Source organism: Gossypium hirsutum, chromosome A02 (genome assembly GCF_007990345.1).
Source record: "Gossypium hirsutum isolate 1008001.06 chromosome A02, Gossypium_hirsutum_v2.1, whole genome shotgun sequence".
NCBI lineage: Eukaryota > Viridiplantae > Streptophyta > Magnoliopsida > Malvales > Malvaceae > Gossypium > Gossypium hirsutum.
The window spans coordinates 31,174,383-31,194,601 of record NC_053425.1 but is presented as its reverse complement, the minus strand read 5'-3'; the positions used below and the strand labels follow the sequence as shown (position 1 = coordinate 31,194,601).

General features: G+C 32.5%; 2 protein-coding genes across 2 annotated transcripts; both read right to left on the bottom strand.

Annotated features, from left to right (window-relative positions):
- Positions 1-8,455: 8,455 nt before the first annotated feature.
- Positions 8,456-11,499, bottom strand: LOC107951338 (probable prolyl 4-hydroxylase 3). The gene is made up of 8 exons (XM_016886347.2): positions 11,145-11,499; positions 10,991-11,072; positions 10,394-10,491; positions 10,094-10,191; positions 9,659-9,788; positions 9,371-9,558; positions 9,082-9,153; positions 8,456-8,735 (listed from the first exon to the last, which is right to left on the bottom strand). Coding segments are annotated over exons 1-8 (861 nt in total). The 5' UTR covers positions 11,336-11,499; the 3' UTR covers positions 8,456-8,733.
- Positions 11,500-15,262: 3,763 nt separating this feature from the next.
- LOC107951339 (protein FREE1) lies at positions 15,263-19,591 on the bottom strand. Its single transcript, XM_016886348.2, has 10 exons — positions 18,680-19,591; positions 18,297-18,383; positions 18,052-18,183; positions 17,078-17,209; positions 16,916-16,981; positions 16,716-16,826; positions 16,158-16,250; positions 16,015-16,045; positions 15,697-15,767; positions 15,263-15,580 (listed from the first exon to the last, which is right to left on the bottom strand). Exons 1-10 carry the CDS (start codon positions 19,514-19,516, stop codon positions 15,503-15,505), a joined length of 1,638 nt encoding a protein of 545 aa, XP_016741837.1. The 5' UTR covers positions 19,517-19,591; the 3' UTR covers positions 15,263-15,502.
- Between the last annotated feature and the right edge of the window lie 628 nt (positions 19,592-20,219).

The following is a 20,219-nucleotide window of genomic DNA, read 5'->3' as shown; positions in this document are numbered from 1 at the left end:
AAAGAAAGTGCAGGCATGCAAATTAAATAAAGAAAGAAAGAAAAAGAAGAAAAAGGGAACGCACAACAGTTGGGGGTTTGGTGTTCAAATCCAAATTTGTTAGTGTAATTTAGTCTTCACACTTGTAATTTTTATGCTTTTGGAATCCCGATACCTAAGGCTACCAGACCCATGTTGTAATTTTTAGTATTGTTCAAGATTTTGGATGTTGACATTGTTGAATAGTTTAAGTATTAGGGATTAAATAGATAGGTTTTTAAGGTAGAAATGAAAAAGGATGATATTGTGGAATAAATTGTTAATTTTGAGCAATATGGACTAAATTGTGAAAAATTCAAAATTAAGGGATCGAATTAGAAAAGAGGAAGCTGACTTTAGCCTAGAGTGAAATTAGTATAAAAATTTGAGTAAAAATATGGAGGTTAAAATTAGTCTCGGTTTATGAACTAAATTGAAGAATAAACAAAATATAGTGTGAAAATTGAAATTTTATGTGAAATTGAAATGTGTAGTATTAATGTAATTTAATTATTTATTTACATAGCTAACATTGTACCGGAATCCTCGAGTAAAAAGGGGAAGGATAAAATTGACGTTGAATAACGCAGAATTCACGGTTTGTGTTTCTATAATCCGAATTAAATAGTAGATTGTTGCATATTTAATTGTTTGCATATGATGAACATTTAGGTGAGTACTTGGTACTTGAGATTAAATTTAATTCAAAGTGGATTGGAAATAGATTGATTTTATATATTATGAAATAAGTTGATTAAACGATTATTGAATTGATTATATGTTATGATATGAATATATGTGAAATTGAGAAATTGATTGTATTAAAAAGTGAAACCAAACCCTATTAATTGTTCGAGTTGAGATGGATATAGATGGCATGCCATAGGATAGGAAGAGTTCAAGGATTTTTTCGACCTTGACTCGATGAGGCACTGGGTGCCAATTTGCTTCGGTTTAACTGATGAGACACTGGGTGTCAATTTATATGGCGTTGGGCGCAGTTATTACTTTAGATTTATCCGATGAGGCACTGGGTGTCAAATTGGTATGTTGGTTGGATCCGTGTATCTATCCAAGTTTGAATCATGTTAATAAGGAAAATAAACGATAAAATTGATGTGTTCGATATTGAAATGATATGGTTGAGAAATGAAAATGAGATGAGAAAAGCTTGAAATGTCAATGATGGGAAATGAAATATGAAATAGTATATTGTTGTGAATATGGATTGAATTATGAGATATGAAATGATGAAATGAGATGTGGAACTTAAAAAGACTTCAAGTATGGAACAAAGAGATGAATCATGCCATTGTATGAGTTGTAATATGTAAATGATATATGAAATGCCATTAATATATGTTTGAACATGTGAAAATCTTAGTAGATGTGAATAAGGAATGAGCAAAATTATATTTTTGAATTGAAACTCTTGAACATAGCTTATTTGTTGCATATTGTATTTTAAATATTTATATCAATTTTATATTATTTGAATTATAGAAATACCATTGAGTTATACTCAGTGTGCAGTTTTATTTTTTGTGCGCAGGCTGGGTACTATTCAATTTATCGCCGACTCAGCATCTAACCACAAATCTTGAGTTCAAATGTGGCGATATCTTATTTTGTAATGGCATGTACCTAGGGAGTCTTTTGTTGATATTGTTTATAAGGTGTTGTTATCTTAGTTGCTAGTGAAATGATGGTTAAATGTGTATATGGTTATGGTTGAGGCTATGTTGGTATGTTAGCCTAGTTTATATTTTGGTATGTGATAGTTTAAAGTTTGGTAGCTTAGCATAATGCTTGGTATATGCTTAGCTTCATATTTGGTAACTTTAGAAGTCGAAAGTTAGTTCAAATATGATGAATGTGATATGAATGAAAGTCTTGAATGTTTGATGTGTTGTTGATGTATTGAACATATAAAATGTGGTACCAATGAAGGTACATTCATTAGGCATATTAGGTGATGAATTAAGTGTATTTTAAGCATGTTTAATCGTGTTTTGAATAGGTTAAATGATTGGTAAATGAGTTGCTTAGTGTCCAAGTAAGTAGGAAATGGTAAACTTAAGTTTTAAGGTACTTTTGGGTGCACACGGCCTGGCCACACGGGCGTGTGTCATACATGAGCAATACAGATGGGCGTGTGCCCAAGTTAGTGAGTCACACAGGCAAAAATACGGGCTGAGACACAAGTGTGTGTCTCAAGTCAGTGAGTTGCACAGGCAAAGACACGGGTCGGGACACGATCGTGTGTCCCAACTTCGAGAGTCACACAGCCTGGGGCATTCCACACGGCCTGGCCACACGGGCGTGTCCCTTATTTTTAGGAAATTTTAAAAATGACCTTAAACTTTCAAAACTCTTCCGAATTTGTCCCTACCTATTTTTAAACTATTTTTGAGTCTTGTAGACTCGAAATAAAGGTTGTAAGAGTAACTTTTAGTCTGAATTGGAATGAATTAGCAAACCTCTATTAAATGTATTCTACTAACATCATTTGTAACACCCTCAACCCAAATCCCTTGCCGGAAGCGGGTTATGAAGTATTATCGGAGTTTACAAATCAAACAGACAGAAATTTTAAACATTTTATATCATTAAAACAAGTCATCAAAGCATCATTTTAATCCAAATTATAAACATACCAAATCCAAATCAATTTGCCTAGTTCATGAGCACTTAAATATAGAATTAAATTCACATGCACCTATCTAGATTTAGTTCAACTTGCCATGCCATAATATGACTTCAAAAAACAAACAAACACATATTTATATGTATAAAACCAACCAAAATTAAATTTATATTCTCATTTACAAAAAAGTCACAAAATAACTATAATTAAGACACCCTAGGTACATGCCGACACAAAGGATAAACATCACCACATTTGAGTTCGGGATTGTTGTTGGATGTAGACGAGAAACAAAACCGTACGCTGAGTATAAGCTCAATGGTATTTCTATAATCCGAATATTTAAAGATAAGAAATTACAAATATACAATTGAAATATAAACACATATTAATATTTAATTATTACAACAACCATATCATATTTCATTTGTTTCCCAAATGTCTCAATTCTCATACTTGCTATATAAATAGCTTTTCACAATTTATTTCACATTTCATTATACAATTGCAATATCCATTCCATTTATTTCACATTTCATGAGTATATAACTCATATATTCCAAATATTTGCAACATATTTCACATTATATTTTCAATTCACTATTTCACTTCCATTTCTCATACCATACCATTTCAATATCAATTATAAAACTTTATTATTCATTTACCCTTATTAACACGACTCGGACTCAGACGGATACACAGATCCAATCAAAACACACCAGTTTGGCACCCAGTGCCTCATCGGATAATTCGAAGTGATAATTTGACACCCAGTGTCTCATCGGCTAAACTGAAGTAATTTGGCATCCAGTGCATCATCGAATTAATCCGAAGTAGTAAATTGACACCCAGTGTCTCATCAACTTGAAGTCAAAGAATTCCCTGAACTCTTTCAATCCTATGGCATGCCATCTATATCCGATTCAGCCCGATACAGTTAATAGGGTTTTCAATTTACATTTCAAATACAACCAATATTCATTTCATTTCAAATAATTAATATATTCAATATGTATATATATTAATTCAATCAATATAAATTCAACAAATTCATCACATACTAAATCAATTCCATTTAATTGCAAAACACAAAAATTCTCACATCAACACTTACCATGTACAATAAATTAAATTATAACAATTAACAACTAAATTCGGATTATAGAAATACAAACCAAAAATTTCGAGTTATTCCTAGTCGACTTTTATCTTTTCTCTTTTTAGTCGAAGATTCCGATATGACGTTAGCTACGGAATTAAAACAATTAAAATTCATCAATACAATATAATTCAATTTCATATTGCATATTTCAATTTTTACTCAACATTTGTCTAAATTCTAATTTTGTAACTCCCCTCGCTCATATCCGACGCTGGGACAGGGTTCAAGGTGTCACCAGACTTAACTCAAGCATACGCATGTAAAACTGGGCCATAAATTTTTGATCAATTTAAAACTTTCATTTCATACTCAATCTGTCCCTTAATAGGACTTACGCGACCCAAAACATACATTCAAGATGATTTAAGTTTAAACTGGGAACTTAAGAAAAATTTGGAAAAGTTCATGCCTTAGGGTTCCACATGCCCGTGTGACTCGAGACATGCCCATGCCCTTAGCCCGTGTGCAACACTGACTTTAGGGTACGGCCATGACACACGGCCGTGTGGCCTACCCGTGGACAATACTGACTTAAAAGTTTAAGTGCAGGGGACGCACGGCCATAACACACACCTATGGGGGTGAGCCGTGTGTGTCTTGCCCGTATGGACAAACTAGGCTATCTTCCAAGCCATTTTGCACAACCTACACAAGATCATTTCATACTAATTCCATCCCGAAAGACATCAATTCATTCATAGAAGGAACATCATATACATTTACCCAAATAAATAATAGCCATTATCCAGGTTTAATACAAAATGAAGGGCTTTTATCTTAAGCCAATATACATAAATAATTTCTCAATAATACAACTTCCTAGTCTAGCCCTATACATGCCATAATAAAAATATAAATCCAACTATACCGAGTATTATGGCTGATAGTGTGATCGATATCTCTGACTTCAAGGGATCCTTGAGAAATTTGGCAGTACTGAAAGAAAATAGAAAGGGAAGAAAGTAAGCATAAAGCTTAGTAGTTGCATATAAATAAATATACAACAACGGTTTCACCATTTATCATCATGCTCCTAGCTCAAAGGTAAGCATAACTTGACTTACTCATTACCGTCCACTCAAGTCACATTTTCTAATTGAGATCATTACACATGTATACCAAAATAGGTACCTGTAACACTCAAAACTTTATCATACTTTCCTTATTAAATCTCTTTCTTAACTCTTAAAGTTGAACCTTTTGGAATACTACCGGATATTCTATAAGCCCTAAACATGGGTTAAGTTACCGATGCCATGTCCCAGACATGGTCTTACACTGGCTAGCTTCATCGAGGCCGGTGCCATGTCCCAGACATGGTCTTACACTAGCTCTCGTGTATAAGTGTTGATGCATGTCCCAAACATGTCTTACACTAGCACGAAGCTTAGCCAATGCATGTCCCAGACACATCTTACATTGGCTACCATCAATGAGGCCGATGCATGGCCCAGACACATCTTACACTGGCACTCATCTCTACACCGATGCCATGTCCCAGACATGGTCTTACATAGGCTATCGTAATGTGACTGATGCATATCCCAGACACGTCTTACACTAGCCCTCGTCTCAATGCCGATGCCATGTCCTAGACATGGTCTTACACTGGCTCTCACATAACCCAATGTTATGGCATGAACATCCGGTTTGTTTCCTAGGGTTCTCACTGGATCTTTCTACTTTCTCAATCATAAATATGCATACTCAGTACAAAATCTAGAAATTTATACTATATCAAAATCAATAACAATCGAATACATGCATTTAACAATATAGTTGTATTATTTACATACAATTTACCTCAGTTTACAAAAAGTACTTAACTAGATGGCTTAATCGGATTGTTTGGCTTTGCCCCGGTCTAGGCTCGGTTTTGGTAAATCTTGATCTATAATAGCAAAAATGTACTCATTTAGTCATTAATTACAATTAGGCATTCATAATTTCACATCTTTGGCAAAATAACCATTTTGCCCCTAGGCCTTAGCAAAATGACCATTTTACCCCTATGCTCGAAAATCGATTTTTATCGAACTTATTCATATTTCAAGCCTAGCTAAACTCCTTTTACTCTTATAGCAACCCCAAATTCTCACTATTTCATACACTTATTACCTATTTTACAACTTATGTAAAATGGTTCATTTAGGTGTTTTCAAGCTAACACCTTTTTCAAAAGTTGCTTATAACACAACTAGGACTTATATTCCTCCATAAAAACTCAGCATCTATCACAATTACATCCATGGCAAAATCCTAAACTCTTGACCATTTTGCAAGATATCACCCTCATTTGAAAGCTCATGCTTCAAGGGTCTCAAAAATGTGAAAATCTTGAAGAAAACTCATTAAAATCACTTACTTGTGAGAGGAATAAGTTGCTGAAAAATTTAAGCTTTCAAACCCACTTTCATGGCTGAAAATTTCGGTGGAAAGAGATGAGAAGAAAAGAAATTGACAACCTTTTTCTATTTTGCTTCTTTTTTGGTCAAAATAGCTACCACCTACTCTTAAAATTTGTCCCCTCTATGTCTCATGGCCAGCCAACCCTCTTAAAAAGGGTCTAATTTCCCTTTAAAGGTCCCCAAATTTATTTATGTAGCTGTTTAACACATTTGGGCACTAAAACACAACTTTTTTCTTTTTATGCGATTAAGTCATTTTTTTGCAATTGGGCTCACAAACGTTAAAAATGACTCACCAAATTTTTCATGCACTATTATAATCATGCTATAATCTCATAATTATAATAAAATAATTTTTCTAACTTCAGATTTGTGGTCCTGAGACCACTACTCCTACTAGGCCCTAAATCGGGCTATTACAAATTTAGTCCCTAAACCGAGACTAATTTTATTTCTTCACAATCAATTCTATATTTTCATTCAATTTCCACTTTAAACTAGATTTAACTCTTTAATTTCACTTAAATCCCTAAATTTTAATTTTTCACAATTTAGTCCCTATTACTCAAAATTTATAATTTATTCTACAATTCAATCTTTTTTCACTTCTAACTTAAAAATCTATCAATTTAATCCCAAATACTAAAATTATTCTACATTAACAACATTTAAAAACTCAATAGTTTCTAAAATTTTGACATGGGTCAGGTAGTATTTAATACCGGGATTCCAAAAACATAAAAATCAAAAGAAAAATAAACTAAATTGACTAACCAATTAAACTTTAAACAGTTGAAGCCCTTAACGTCGTGGCTTTCTCCTTCTTTCTTTCCTTTTTTCTATTCTTTCTTTCTTTCTTTTTCTTTCTGTTTCATTTCTATCTTTCTTTCTTTTTATTTATTCTTTATTTATTTTGTTTTATTATAATATAATATAATATAATATAATATATATACTTAATAGTTAAGTAAAACATATTTTATTATGATATATATTAAATTTATAAATATCTTACTTTATCCCACCTCATTAAAGAACAATAGTATAATTGCTTCTTTAGTCCCTTTAATTTTACTTTAATCTATAATTCAACTTTCACCCTATATGCTATTTAGTCCTTATAAGTAATTACTTTTAATTCAAGCAAACTCACTTAACCGAAACCTAATTAGCTACACAACTAGCTTCATAAATATTTATTAAATAAATATTTACGAGTCTAATTTATAGTAACGGAGTCCCGGAAATGTATTTTTTTAATTTGATCTTTTTTAATTAATTAACCATCGAAGCGTTAAAATTTTTTAACGAAATTTTAATACCACCTCAATGACACCCCGTAAATATTTATAAAAATATTTAAGACTCAATTTACAAAAACAAGATCCTGATACCTTATTTTCTAAAACTACTTGAACTTAATAAATCACTTATATAACATAAATTATCAAATCAAAAACCTTTTTAAAAATCACATTTGACTTGTAAATATTAAATAATAATATTTATAAACTTACTCGTCGGATTTGGTGGCCCCAAAACTATTGTTTTTGACACCACTGAAAAATGGGCTGTTAAATCATTGAAGATAAACTAAAAAGATAATCATAGTCGGAGTATGGACCAATACTCTGATGCTAATAATTGGAATAGCCTTGTATGTATCCGACTTCTAGCATTCAAGAAAGGAAAAATAGTAATAAGAGTGTAGCAGTAGAAGACCAAGTTTAGCATTAAATAGAATGATTAGTTATTCGATTGTTTAAAATTTTAGTATGAAAGTATTAGATTGTCATGACCTGCCCTTGTATATTATAATGTTAATGGTTAGTTTACATGTTGATTATGATTAATTAATTATTTGATTTGTTAGTAATGCCCATGACCCTAATCAGATGACGGAAAGGAATTAGGGGTGTTACATATTATTGAATTAAATTTCACATTTTGTACTATTTATATTATGGAATTGTTTAATCATGTTAAATTTTTATTAATTTCTGTTAAAATTAAATTATTAACGATGTCATAAAATATTCATGTTAAAAAAACATATATAAATAATCCTTCGCTGACTAAAGTAAATATACAATAAGCATCACAAATAAATTGTTTCATTTTGGGTACAATTTTAATATATCAAATACAGATTATATTAAAATAATAAAATCTTGGAAATCTAAAATCCATCCACCTATTTTCAGCATTTCATCGTTATTTGCTTTTGATAGCAAAATAAATCAACCACAACAAAAGATATGTATTCATTCATAATGTAATTTCTAAACTTCTAGAGGCTGCCACCCATCTTCCTATCTCCTAAATTTTCTCACTATTACCATGGGGAAACACCCGAAACAAATATGAATCTGTATATAAATTAGGTCAAAAGATACAAAAAAGTTGAAGAATAATGGACCGCAGTGTAAAGAGTTACATGAATCTGAATCACACTTTTATCAGTACTATACCGCTATGACGTTTGTAGCCAGGTATCCTGTCAAGAAAAAAGCATCCCCTATCAGATTCAACAGCTACAAATAATAACACCAATTATACTTAAAAAACGAGTATTTATTTTTGTTAGCAATGGTTAAAATTAAGTGAGCCAAATTCGAATAACTAATACTCACAAGCTTAGTTGTACATTTTTGTTTTTATTAGCATTGAAAATTAAGTTCGAACCAAGCATAAGAACTTGAGCTCCATAGTTCTATCTTTATATTGAACCAGTCTCAAACTTTAAGATCCCAATGACCTCAAAAAAACACTCCTCCACCATTAGCATATATACTTACATTTCTCTATGGTAATGTATCCTCAAAAAACACCACTATACTTACATTTCTTGTACTCATTAACATGCATCCACTTGGTAGAGGACCATTTATCCCCTACAATCACCGGGCATCCACCTGCCACCAGCCATAAGACAGTTAAATTCTTTTGTTTATTTGGCTGTAGATAACTAAAAGTTGTGATGAATGAGAAATGTTTTTTAACGTGAGTGTCACAATATTATAGTATGGCTGCAGATATTTTTCCCATGGAAATGCAAAACTGCTTAATCATTCTTGAACCATACAAGTAAAGAAAAACCTAAGAAAGGTAGGTAAGGGATTTATTGCAAACCATGCAAACTTGAAGGATCTACTGTGGCATCCGGTTTCATGCTCCAGAACAGCAATGCATCACCCATCTTAGGCTTCACAGCAAGACCACCTTTGCCACATTGGGACAATTCATCCCACCATGGAACAGCGCTAATATTGCCCTTGGCATTTGGAAATATCGTCTCCCCCCCTTCTTCAACATCTGACCTGCATCAGTAGCGTTGACTAATGTAAGCGGTAACATTTCTTTTTCTTTAACTTGGGTTCAGTTTCCATAGGCATGTACAGAGAAAATTATAAAACTTACAAATACATGAGCATAGTAGCCATACGCTGGCCTCCATGTCTAGTATTGTACTCATCAACGAAGTAATCAAAATGTGGTTCATATTTCTGTCCAACTTCATAGTGGAGAACTTGAAGACCTTCTCCATGCTCTGTAGATTATGAAATTAGCAAACTCATCAGAAAGGAAAGAAAACAATCAGCCAAAGAAAGAAGCAATAATTGGAAAAACAAGGACAATCCATTTAATTGCAAAAGGACATTAAAAATATGTTTACCAAAATTATATAAGTATCCCGTTTGCATGTGGCCGCTAAGGTTTAATTGAGACTCATAACCAGGAGATTACAGGGAAGAAAAGAACATGTCAACAGATTTTTGCACAAAAAAGGAATTTAATTATTGCTTCAGTGGATAATATCTGTAGAATGTAATGCTTTGTGTTAGAATCTCATACCTATAGGAATGAAACTGTACTCTGCTATCCTTTTTTCTATATCACTAATAATTTTATCTTGCCCTCTTTTCAGAAACATACCCGAACTTGTACGCACCCTGTGAACAGTACAAGTCTAACGTCATAAGATGTAACATTGGGTCCAGTGTTCAACACATAAACTGGTCTTCAAACAAAACAGGGCTTCCTCAAATAAGTTTTAGAACTATATTTGAAAAAAAAATTGATTTTCAGTATACATCTTTCTTTAGCATTTATAATTACAACAAAAATAGAGATGGAAGGATAAGAATTGCAAACCTGCTATCTTTACTCTTCCCTGTTTTGCTATCAACAACACTGGACTTTTTCATGAAAGGTTTAGCAATTTTTATTAGGTACTCGCATTCTTCTTTGGACTGTTCAAATGAGTTTAAACAGTAAGAAAGTATTACATCTAATGAAATTTTGAGTGGAAAATATTATCAACATCATCATCACCATCATTATTACTACTAAAATACATATGCCGTCAACTTTCTTAGCTTTATATATATATATATATACTTGAAGTAAAATGAATAATCCAAACAGTAACAAATTAAGATACTGAACAGCACTACAAGAGGATCATGATTATTAAAGCAAGTTGTGTTAACTAGGCAGAATTCTATTAGTTTAGTAACAAGAAAAGGGATTTTAAAGGTTTCCTCCGTCTTTTTTTTTTTGGGGGGGGGGGATAATTGCAATTCTTTTAATGTTCAAAGGAAAATTTCGTACCGTAAGCACATTAAACCAAAGGGATGAAATTGGGAATTTCAAATAATTGATACTGACCAACAAATCTCAAGGATATATGAAACGTTGATACATTTTAGGTAAAATAAAGATTAAAAAAGAAAAAGAAAAGAATCCAACCAAGAAATTATGATAAATGGAAGCTCTAGGTTCCCAAGAAAGGACTTGAGTGCACTTCTCCCCTCTGTTTCCCAATCTTCCTCTGCATCAGCGCAAATGTTAAACAATTAGAAAATGCTAATGAAAAGAGGTGTCAATGCGACGAAGGCTTTACCTTTCAGAAGCCATGCGTCTATAAGAAGTGAGATCATATAACGAAGAATCATCGGTGGTCATTGGGAGGGAGAAAATCCCTAATCCCAAAAGCATCAACAAAACGATTGTTAACATAAACAAGATCGATAATACAAGTGTTACTGTCAATCTTTTCTTCGCTGTGAATCGAGAATGTCTCACTTTCGCCATTCTTGAATTTAAACAAGAAAAATTCCAGCTCAAAATCCTAAAGGTCAATCCAATAATACCAAATTCCTAATATTTTTCAGATTGATAAACTTTTGACAAATTTCCTTCCGAAAAGGGAAAAAAAATGAAAGAGAACTATTTGAGGACTAACCGAATTTACAACGTCCGTTCAAGAACGCGCCTTTTTATACAACAAGACGGTTAACAAATGACAAGATAACCCTTGTTTTTATGTATCTTTTTATTTCTTTTATGCTTTGCAGTAAGAGTGAGCGTAAATATAAATGCATAATTGTAAAAAAATACCTTAGTTTCGGCTTTTAGTAGTTTTTTTATTTACATTCTCAAAATTACGATTTTTCTAGAAATCGACTTAATTTTAATGGTAAATGTGAGTTAACTGTCAATCAAAATGCAAATCAACGAAGTAACCTATGTGGCGTGCTACATAAGTACAAGATTATAGATAACATCATCTGTGAAAACAAAATTGTTTAACAAAATTGCCTCTCTTTTTTAACATTTTGTTTTCATCTTCTTTGTTCTCCTATTTCTCTCTTCTACCTCTAGCTACCATCATTGTTGTGCCCAACCATCAATCGATCATATTTTCACATTGGCTTATTTATTATAGTGTTTGAGAGAGAAAAATTAGAGCCATAGATTTCTAATCATTTGCTTCTCTCTTTTTTTTGCTAGATCTAGCAGTATCTAAGTCGATTTTCTTTTGTTTTCGTTTTGGGTTCTCTTGAAAAGGCAAAACGACAAAGAAGAGGCTTTGTGGAGCGTTATTTTCTTTTTGTTGGAGGTTTCAATTACATTTTGGAAGAGCTAAGGGAGGTTGATTAGTGGTTTTATTTAACTAAGTTTGATTTGGTTTTGGTATTTTCATGGTACTTCCGTGGATTGGACTATAGAAGAGCAATCTATACTCGAAAATGGGTTACAACAGTGAGTTTTCTTTTTGTTTTTTCTTTATTCTTTTGGTTGCAATGAATTTTGAGTGTTTGATGAAATTATCTTTTGTAAATAGGCATAATTGTCGAAAATAGCGGACCTTTATGCCACAATGATTTACAAGGATGGTGACAAAGAAAATGAATATGACTCCTCGCTCCCTTCTCTCCTTAAACATCTTCTTAAAGACTTCGGTGATGGTTCTACAGACTTTGAAAACATGATGATGCCGGAGATTTTGGGAACGTGATCGTGAAATCCAACGGCGGACATAACGCTCGCAGTCAATTGTCTTATTCGTTTAAGCCTTTGGTTGTGCTTGTGGCCAGCTTGATGAGGGCTAGAAGAGATGGACTGAACGTTACGGATGATAATAAGGAGGAGGAGGATAGATATGGAGATGGGGAAAGTTTTGAGATGTTTGTGGGGAGATCGATGGTGAGGAGTGAGAGGGAAGGCGGCATGGTAGGAGTTGGCTCGTGTGGAGAGAAAGGAAAAAGAGGGCTTATTGGAGTTGGAGATGGGCAAACTACAAGAGTAGAGGGAAAGAAAGAAAAAAGAAAGGAAGAAAGAAATTAGAGAACGGGTAGGCAACTTTGAAATTGGTGAAGCATCTTTGACATATCATTTAGCTATGGTTGATTGACAATCAACTCAAGTTGAGGGTGTCAATCTAAAAAAAAAAAGGTTAAGGGCTCAAACCCAAAAACTCATAAACATTGAAGATATCTTTTACAATTATGCCAAGAATAAAAATTGATTCAAATTCAATTTGATTATATTTTTTAAAATTTGTATTCTATTTGGTTCAGTTTTCTACTCATAAATTTAAAATTTGCAATTTTTTGAAGGTGTGATGATAAATTTAGTTTTTAATGTTTACGTTTGTTGTCAATTTAATATTTATTTATTTTAGTTAAATTTAGTCTTTAACTTTTCAAAAGAAAAAGTGAAATATATTTTTTAACGAAAATAATTATTAAAACATTAATTTTCAACGTTGTTAAGGTGACAAATTGCATAACAGTTAATGTGCACATCATACTAACATAATTATCATTTGTCTTATATGTCATGCCAACAAATAAATCAAAATTTATAAAAATAAAAAATATAAATCAAAATTAAAGAAATAAAAAAAAGTTTACAAAAATTAAAAAAAAAGCATGGAGTACATGTGGATTGTTATGCAGGTTGCAGTGTTTCAAAATTTAACATTTTAGTTAGTTTGCTTGTTTAAAAGCCATAATTTTGACTCTTTTTTAAAAGGTTGATGATCAAATTTGACTCATTTTAAAAGATTAAGGAACAAATTTAGCTAAAAAAAAAAGGACCAAATTAGCAAAAATGTAAATGTTAAAGGCTAAATTTGACATGATGCTTTTTCTAAACTAAGTTGAATTTTTATTTTTATTTAATTCATAAGTAATTTTTATTTCAATAAATAAAAATTAAATAAATTTATATTAAAATAGTAAAATTATTTTAAAATATGAAATATAAATTTTAAATATTTTTAATAATATTAATTATTTGTAAAATTTAATTTGAATATATAATTTAAAATATAATTATTATAAATTTAAATATATAATTTTATATATTTGAAATAAATTTAAGTAGAAGCATAATTATTTATTTAATATAAATATTACATAAAATATATTAGAGTATAAAAGCTAAAAAAAATATATTACATTTAGGTTTAAAAACACTTTTAAAGTTCAAAAGTGTTTGTTTAGCTTATGACTCCAAAAACATTTTTAACAAAATTTAAAATGATTTGAACTGATTTTTAAAGGTTTTGGGTAAATGCGTTTTTTTTTTCAATTTGGGTCAACTCAAAAATAGAAAAATCAATTCAATCGTTTTTTTATTAGTTCATCGTTTATTGTTCAATTGTGATTCTTTTTAGAGTGAGTTTGGATGGGTAGTGCATTTACCTACGATTAGTGTAAAAATAGCGATAGTGTTAAGATTAGATACTATAGTAATATTGTAACGTGAGATAAAAAAAAAACTAAACACACCGCACTGTACTATTGCTCTAAACCCACTCTTAATATCTAATTTTTCACGTTACTCCAAGCCAATATATTAATCAATTCATGGTTTGAGGGATTCAAACCAATTTCAACAACATTGATCCACAGTCCATGTCAATATTTTTTTGAAGTTTCACGTCAACAATCACATAACTAGTTGCTTTTAGTCTGGGCTCAATTGATTTTTATTTTTTTTACAATATTTTTTCCCATTAAAATCTTTAAAAAGACACCGCATATCCTCATTTTGATTTTCTAGAAAAATGGACAAATCTTAGATATCCGTGTTTACTGAAAAATTAAAAAATAGATAGATATATATTTATTTTGTTTTTCACTAAAAATGTTATCAAAATTTGAAGTTTTTATTTATAAATTAATCCTAATTGAAGTCATTAAACTCTTCTTTTCGAACGCTCTTTGAATACCAAATCCAACTCAGGTCCCAGGCTACAGATGATGTAATTTTTTTCAATTTTTAATTAAATAAAAATATAATTGACTAAAATAAAATTATTTTATTTCTATTCCATCATTTATGTTTATCTAAAATTAATTTTATTTCTTATTTAGTAATTATGTCTTATAATTTTATTGTAAAGAAATAAATATTAAACATATTTCCATATTTTAAAAAATATATTCTCATTTACAACATATTTTTAAATTAAAAAAAAAGAAGCTATTTGTTTCTTAAAAGAACTGCTTCCCTAAATCATTCACAACCTTAATTTTCAATTTGGAGGAGATCGCCTAAAATCTTCAATTGACGCTATTTCAGCTTCTCTTTTTTTTCTTTCTGCCTGGAATCATTCTACTTTTACAATAATCTATTTTAGCTTAATTTTTATGTTAAAGATTTATCATTATACATTGAAAAAAAAAGGAAAAAAAAGAAAAGAAAAGAGAATTAAAAGAAACAATCTACAGAACAAAGTATAATTATTATAGTAAGGATCTGTCAAACTTTACACAGACAAGACTCGAGATTCAGAAAACTTAATATACACAGAACTGGAAAATTTGACAGGGTTTAGTCTTTTATTTAGAAGTTAGAACAATGAAAAGGAATACACAAGACTAATCCAAATTATGACTAATAATGAAATCAATAGAAGGAGAAATTAATTGACATAATTAAAGAAGGTTGGGTGGTGACCGAAGATCAATGGGCACTAACAAGGAAAGGATGCTGGCAAACCCCACATTCAATTGTCTCAGAACCTGAGCTGGGAACTTGGACCTGCAACATTTCTCGCTCAAATCAGACACACAATCTACAACAACATAACACGTCAATATACGCTTTGCAATCCAGAAATGACCATGGATTGCACACACACACACACACACACACACCTGCAAATGAACGGTGCAGATAGGACAAGCAACCTCCTTCATCCGTCTACCAGATCCATCTGACTTGGAACCTGACCATTTCATCAAGATCAAATTAAATTGTCCATTTCAGAAGGGTCAAATTTCCATTATCCAGGAAACACTTTAAACTAAACATAAATATGTAAACCTTTTGCATTTTATTTCACTAATATAATAATATACAAATATTCGTTCGTGAAAATAACTCAAAAGTTAATTATTGAATTTAAGTTCAGTAATTTAATTTCTTCGATGGGTGGAAATGATAAAAACACCACTCAGGGTACAAGAAATTACCTGATGATGCTCTGCAATTTTTTTCCATCTCCTGTTTTATAAAATCATCACAACCAAACAATTCATGGGATTAACTGATCCAGATTTTAATAAATTAATGTAAGATCAACACTATAATCATCAATCTTAATACGAAGGCATACCTCAAGCTTCCTAGCAAGATCCTCATGACTCTGTAAAGCAGCAGGTTTACTTGCTGTTTCCTTAGCAATACTCAGCCTCTGAGTCACTTCAGCCTTTAACACAACAATAGGCTTAAATGTTAAAGTTATATTGACCAAGACAAATAGCAAGTCTACATATGACAATTCCTTTCTCCAGAAAGGGATTACGAGTAATATTATATGTTCATTCTTTCCTGCACTCAACCCTTCCATGGTTAAACCACTAACAGAAAAGCTATAAAGGAGCAGGGAAAATATTTCATGGTTAAACCACAGGAAAGTAGATACTGGTCATCCTTCAGAACCCTTCCATTGGTCAGTCACCCAAAGATAGGCTTAAAATTAAACGGCAGCTAGAAATACAGATTCTTTACATGTTCAATCAAGCGAGTAAACAACCTATATAATATGTCCTTGACCCAGAGTAATGACCACACACCAATACCTAACTGGTTGTGAAAACCATGAACAGGAGAAACCGCAACATACACCGTTTAGCTTTGAAAGAAATTATAAGAAGCAGATAAATAAGCTTACCATGCATCGGTCGCAAACCCTAACTGGTTGAGCATTCTCATCAGCAGTTAGAGCGATTCTACCTTGAGTACATTTGTCACAGAAAATATCCCCACAGTTCCTGCAGTGGTGCTGAAAGAAAAAAGGATAATAGAGCATTAAACTTGAATCCAAAAGAAATACAAGCAGGGAACCCTTTTCATTAACACAGAATGAGATACCTTGCGCACAAAAGCTCCAAAATCAGTTCCACATGCAGTACACTTTGAAACAGCTTCATCAGGGACCTAACCAGAAGAAGAATGCATAAATAAGCCCATTATGAACTTTTTAAATATTCTTTCTATTTGACCGGAAAACTTCCTTAGGACCCTAATTTTTACCCAATGATCTTTCTCCTCGGTGCCAGGCTTCATCAAGTTCATCCAATCACCAAATCCTTTCTTCTTTTCTGAAGGTTGTTCAGTAGTCTTTAGAGAGTAATAAGGCCGACTTCTCCCACCCATCTCCTTGACCTGAAATTAAAAGGTGAAAGAATAGAGTCATAAGACTTACACATGCAAGTGTGAACGCATTTCTGAAGTACCAATCAGAGGACAACCAATGAAAAAAGAATCAAGCCATACATGATAGAGGATTAGTGGAAAGAAAGCAACAAAATCTCCAAAGAAAAACATTTTGAGCCTCAAACACTAGAAACACACAGATGACTACAGCCTAAAGGATACAGAAATCTGATAGAAGAAGCATGACAATTTTCCATATCCTTCACATGACTAAAAGGCTAATTATTTTAAAAATTTTGACCGCTGTAAATGAACTAGAATATATTGCCATTGCTCTCTCTTCTGATAGGCACTTTTGTCAAATTCCTAATGGTCGTTTTAAGAGAATGGTAATTATTCTTGCAGATTATATATTTCTTAAGCTACAATAAACCATGCAAAATGATAATTCACTATTTTCCTTCTCCAGACTCCTGAAAAGAAATGAGTAGACTTTGTACATATGTGTGTGTATGTCTTTATATGAATTATTTACCGAGTGTGCATTTTAAGCCAGCTTTTGTGTCCATTTGCAGGAATGCAGAATTCATCCAAAGTATGACTCTAGAGAATTTACCAACCATGACCCCGGGGGGGGGGGAATAATGATAATAAAGAAGTGATAGGAAACTAAACAATTAATTCTCATAAGAAATTAACAAAATTATAACTCTCTGACACCAACCTGTACCTCTAGAGAATTTACCAACCATGACCCCGGGGGGGGGGGAATAATGATAATAAAGAAGTGATAGAACTAAACAATTTACTCTCATAAGAAATTAAGAAAATTATAACTCTCTGACACCAACCTGTACAGTTGCAGCTGTTACAATATCCAGAAGGGTGTTTGTAGTGTAACTGTTTGATTGCAACCCGATCCATCTTGGTTCAATGTCAACAGAGCTCTTCGACCAGAATGCAAAAGTAGATGTGTCGGTCACCTACATAAGAAGAAAATATACCCAATGGCCACGTCATTAAAAGAGAAAATTACAAAGTAAAACATATTGAGGAAGGAAAAAAAAATTAAAAATTTATATACTATGTAACTTACTTCACATCTTGTGATGTTCTCAATGGGATATATTCTCAAAGTTCGGCTGGTGTTAGGGTCAAGCATACGAATACCATCTAAACCAATCTGACACCAAAAAGATTAAGCTATATTATGAGTCTAAAGTACTGGATGAATATAAGAACACATTTTTCTGCAATTAATGTCAATAGGAACAACAATATAAATAAACCATACAGAACTAGACACTTCCAATATGAACTAAAATGTTTTATTAACCATACAGAACTAACGAAACTCCAAATCATTTTAGCCATTCAGTTTAAATTCACACATAATTCATCATACTGAAATTGATGCCAGGAACTTCATCTTTCCAGACAAAAGTAAATCAATTTCAACCAATTCTAATTAAGAATTACCTGGCAAAGTACATCCATGGGGCCTTCTCCTCCACCTTCACTCAACAACTTAACCCGAAACTTCTGGACCCCACTCTTTACGGCTTCCAGGGTCTCCGCCTTAGGCACCGCCCTCACAATCTTACCAGAAGATGAACCTGACGAGTCCTTCCCAGAAGGGAAATTAATGGTCCGCCCATAATCGTCGAATTGGACCCAAGTCGATGATTTTGGTGCTGTGCCACGTGCTCCATAAGGCTCCACCTTTCCTCCTTCATAAGCATAAACCCCATCACCATATCCACCATCATCACCGAAGGGTGGATAGCTATCATATCGCTTACCATAGAGATCGGGTCCCATATCGTATCTGCTCTGGTTATAACGTGCTCCGAATTTGTCGTCGAAATAACTGCCACTGCTTTGATCCAATTTCATGGAATTATCGTAGGGGTTGTCATAAGCAGGAGGGACAGAGGATTGTGATGATCCTATTTGATTATATGGGGTTGAATAGTCTGGCGGAATAGGGTTGGGGTTGGAGTCTGGCGGAGGAGGTACATAGCTAGGATACTGATCATAAGGCTGGTAATAAGGTGGCCGGGAGACAGGTGAATCATAAGGCGGGAAAGAAGGGGCAGCGGGAGCCGACGTTGGCGAGATCGGATGCTGATTGAAAGACGGTTGCGAATACAGAGTAGGTGGCGGCGGAGGAGCATAAGAGGGATCAGGATTTTGGTAATCGGAAGGGGAAAAAGGCGGTGCTGATGCGTAAGGTGAGTGATGAAATTGGGATGGGTTGGAGGTGTTAGGGCTTGAAGGTTGATAATAGGAGGAGCTCAAATCTCCTTGTTGCATGGCTGATCTGCCCTGAATCCTGAATTTGATGCTAACTTCTAATACAATGCCGAATTTGATGGGTTATTATTCCGTCTTCTGAAAGCAAGTGTTAAATAATTTAAATATTATTGCCCTCTAGAATCCCATATTTGGATTGGAGCCCATAACTTTCCAAGCCTGCTGGGCTTCCATACCCTTTTATTTTTTCTTCATTTTTTTGAATTATATATTACAACTCTTTAAGAATACTACTACTTATATCATGTGCATTGCATGCGATGTGATAACTCTCATATTTAGAGTTATTTTAGTATAATTTTCATATTATTTTTAGAGTTAATTTTAACATTTAGGTTAGTTTTTATTACATTTTATAGTTTTTTAGATTATTTATTTTTTATTTTATTTTTGCTTGTTTTTATCATTTTTATAATTACTTCGGATTCATTTACTATTTTTCTTTCTTTATTTTTGGTCATAGATGAAGAATAAAAAACTTGGAGCAAAGAGCCAAAAGTGGTGAACAAAAATCTTTTACTCCACCAAATTTAATTCAATGTAGTGGAGCACGCTCTTGAAATTAGAAATTTTGGTAGCAAATAGTCCATTCCACTACAACTTCTTCATGCAATGAAGCGATGTGATTGAAGAACCAAAAAATAAGGGTGACTAGATTTAAGAGGAAAAAACAAAGAGGAAAAGAGGGAGAAACTTGAGGGGA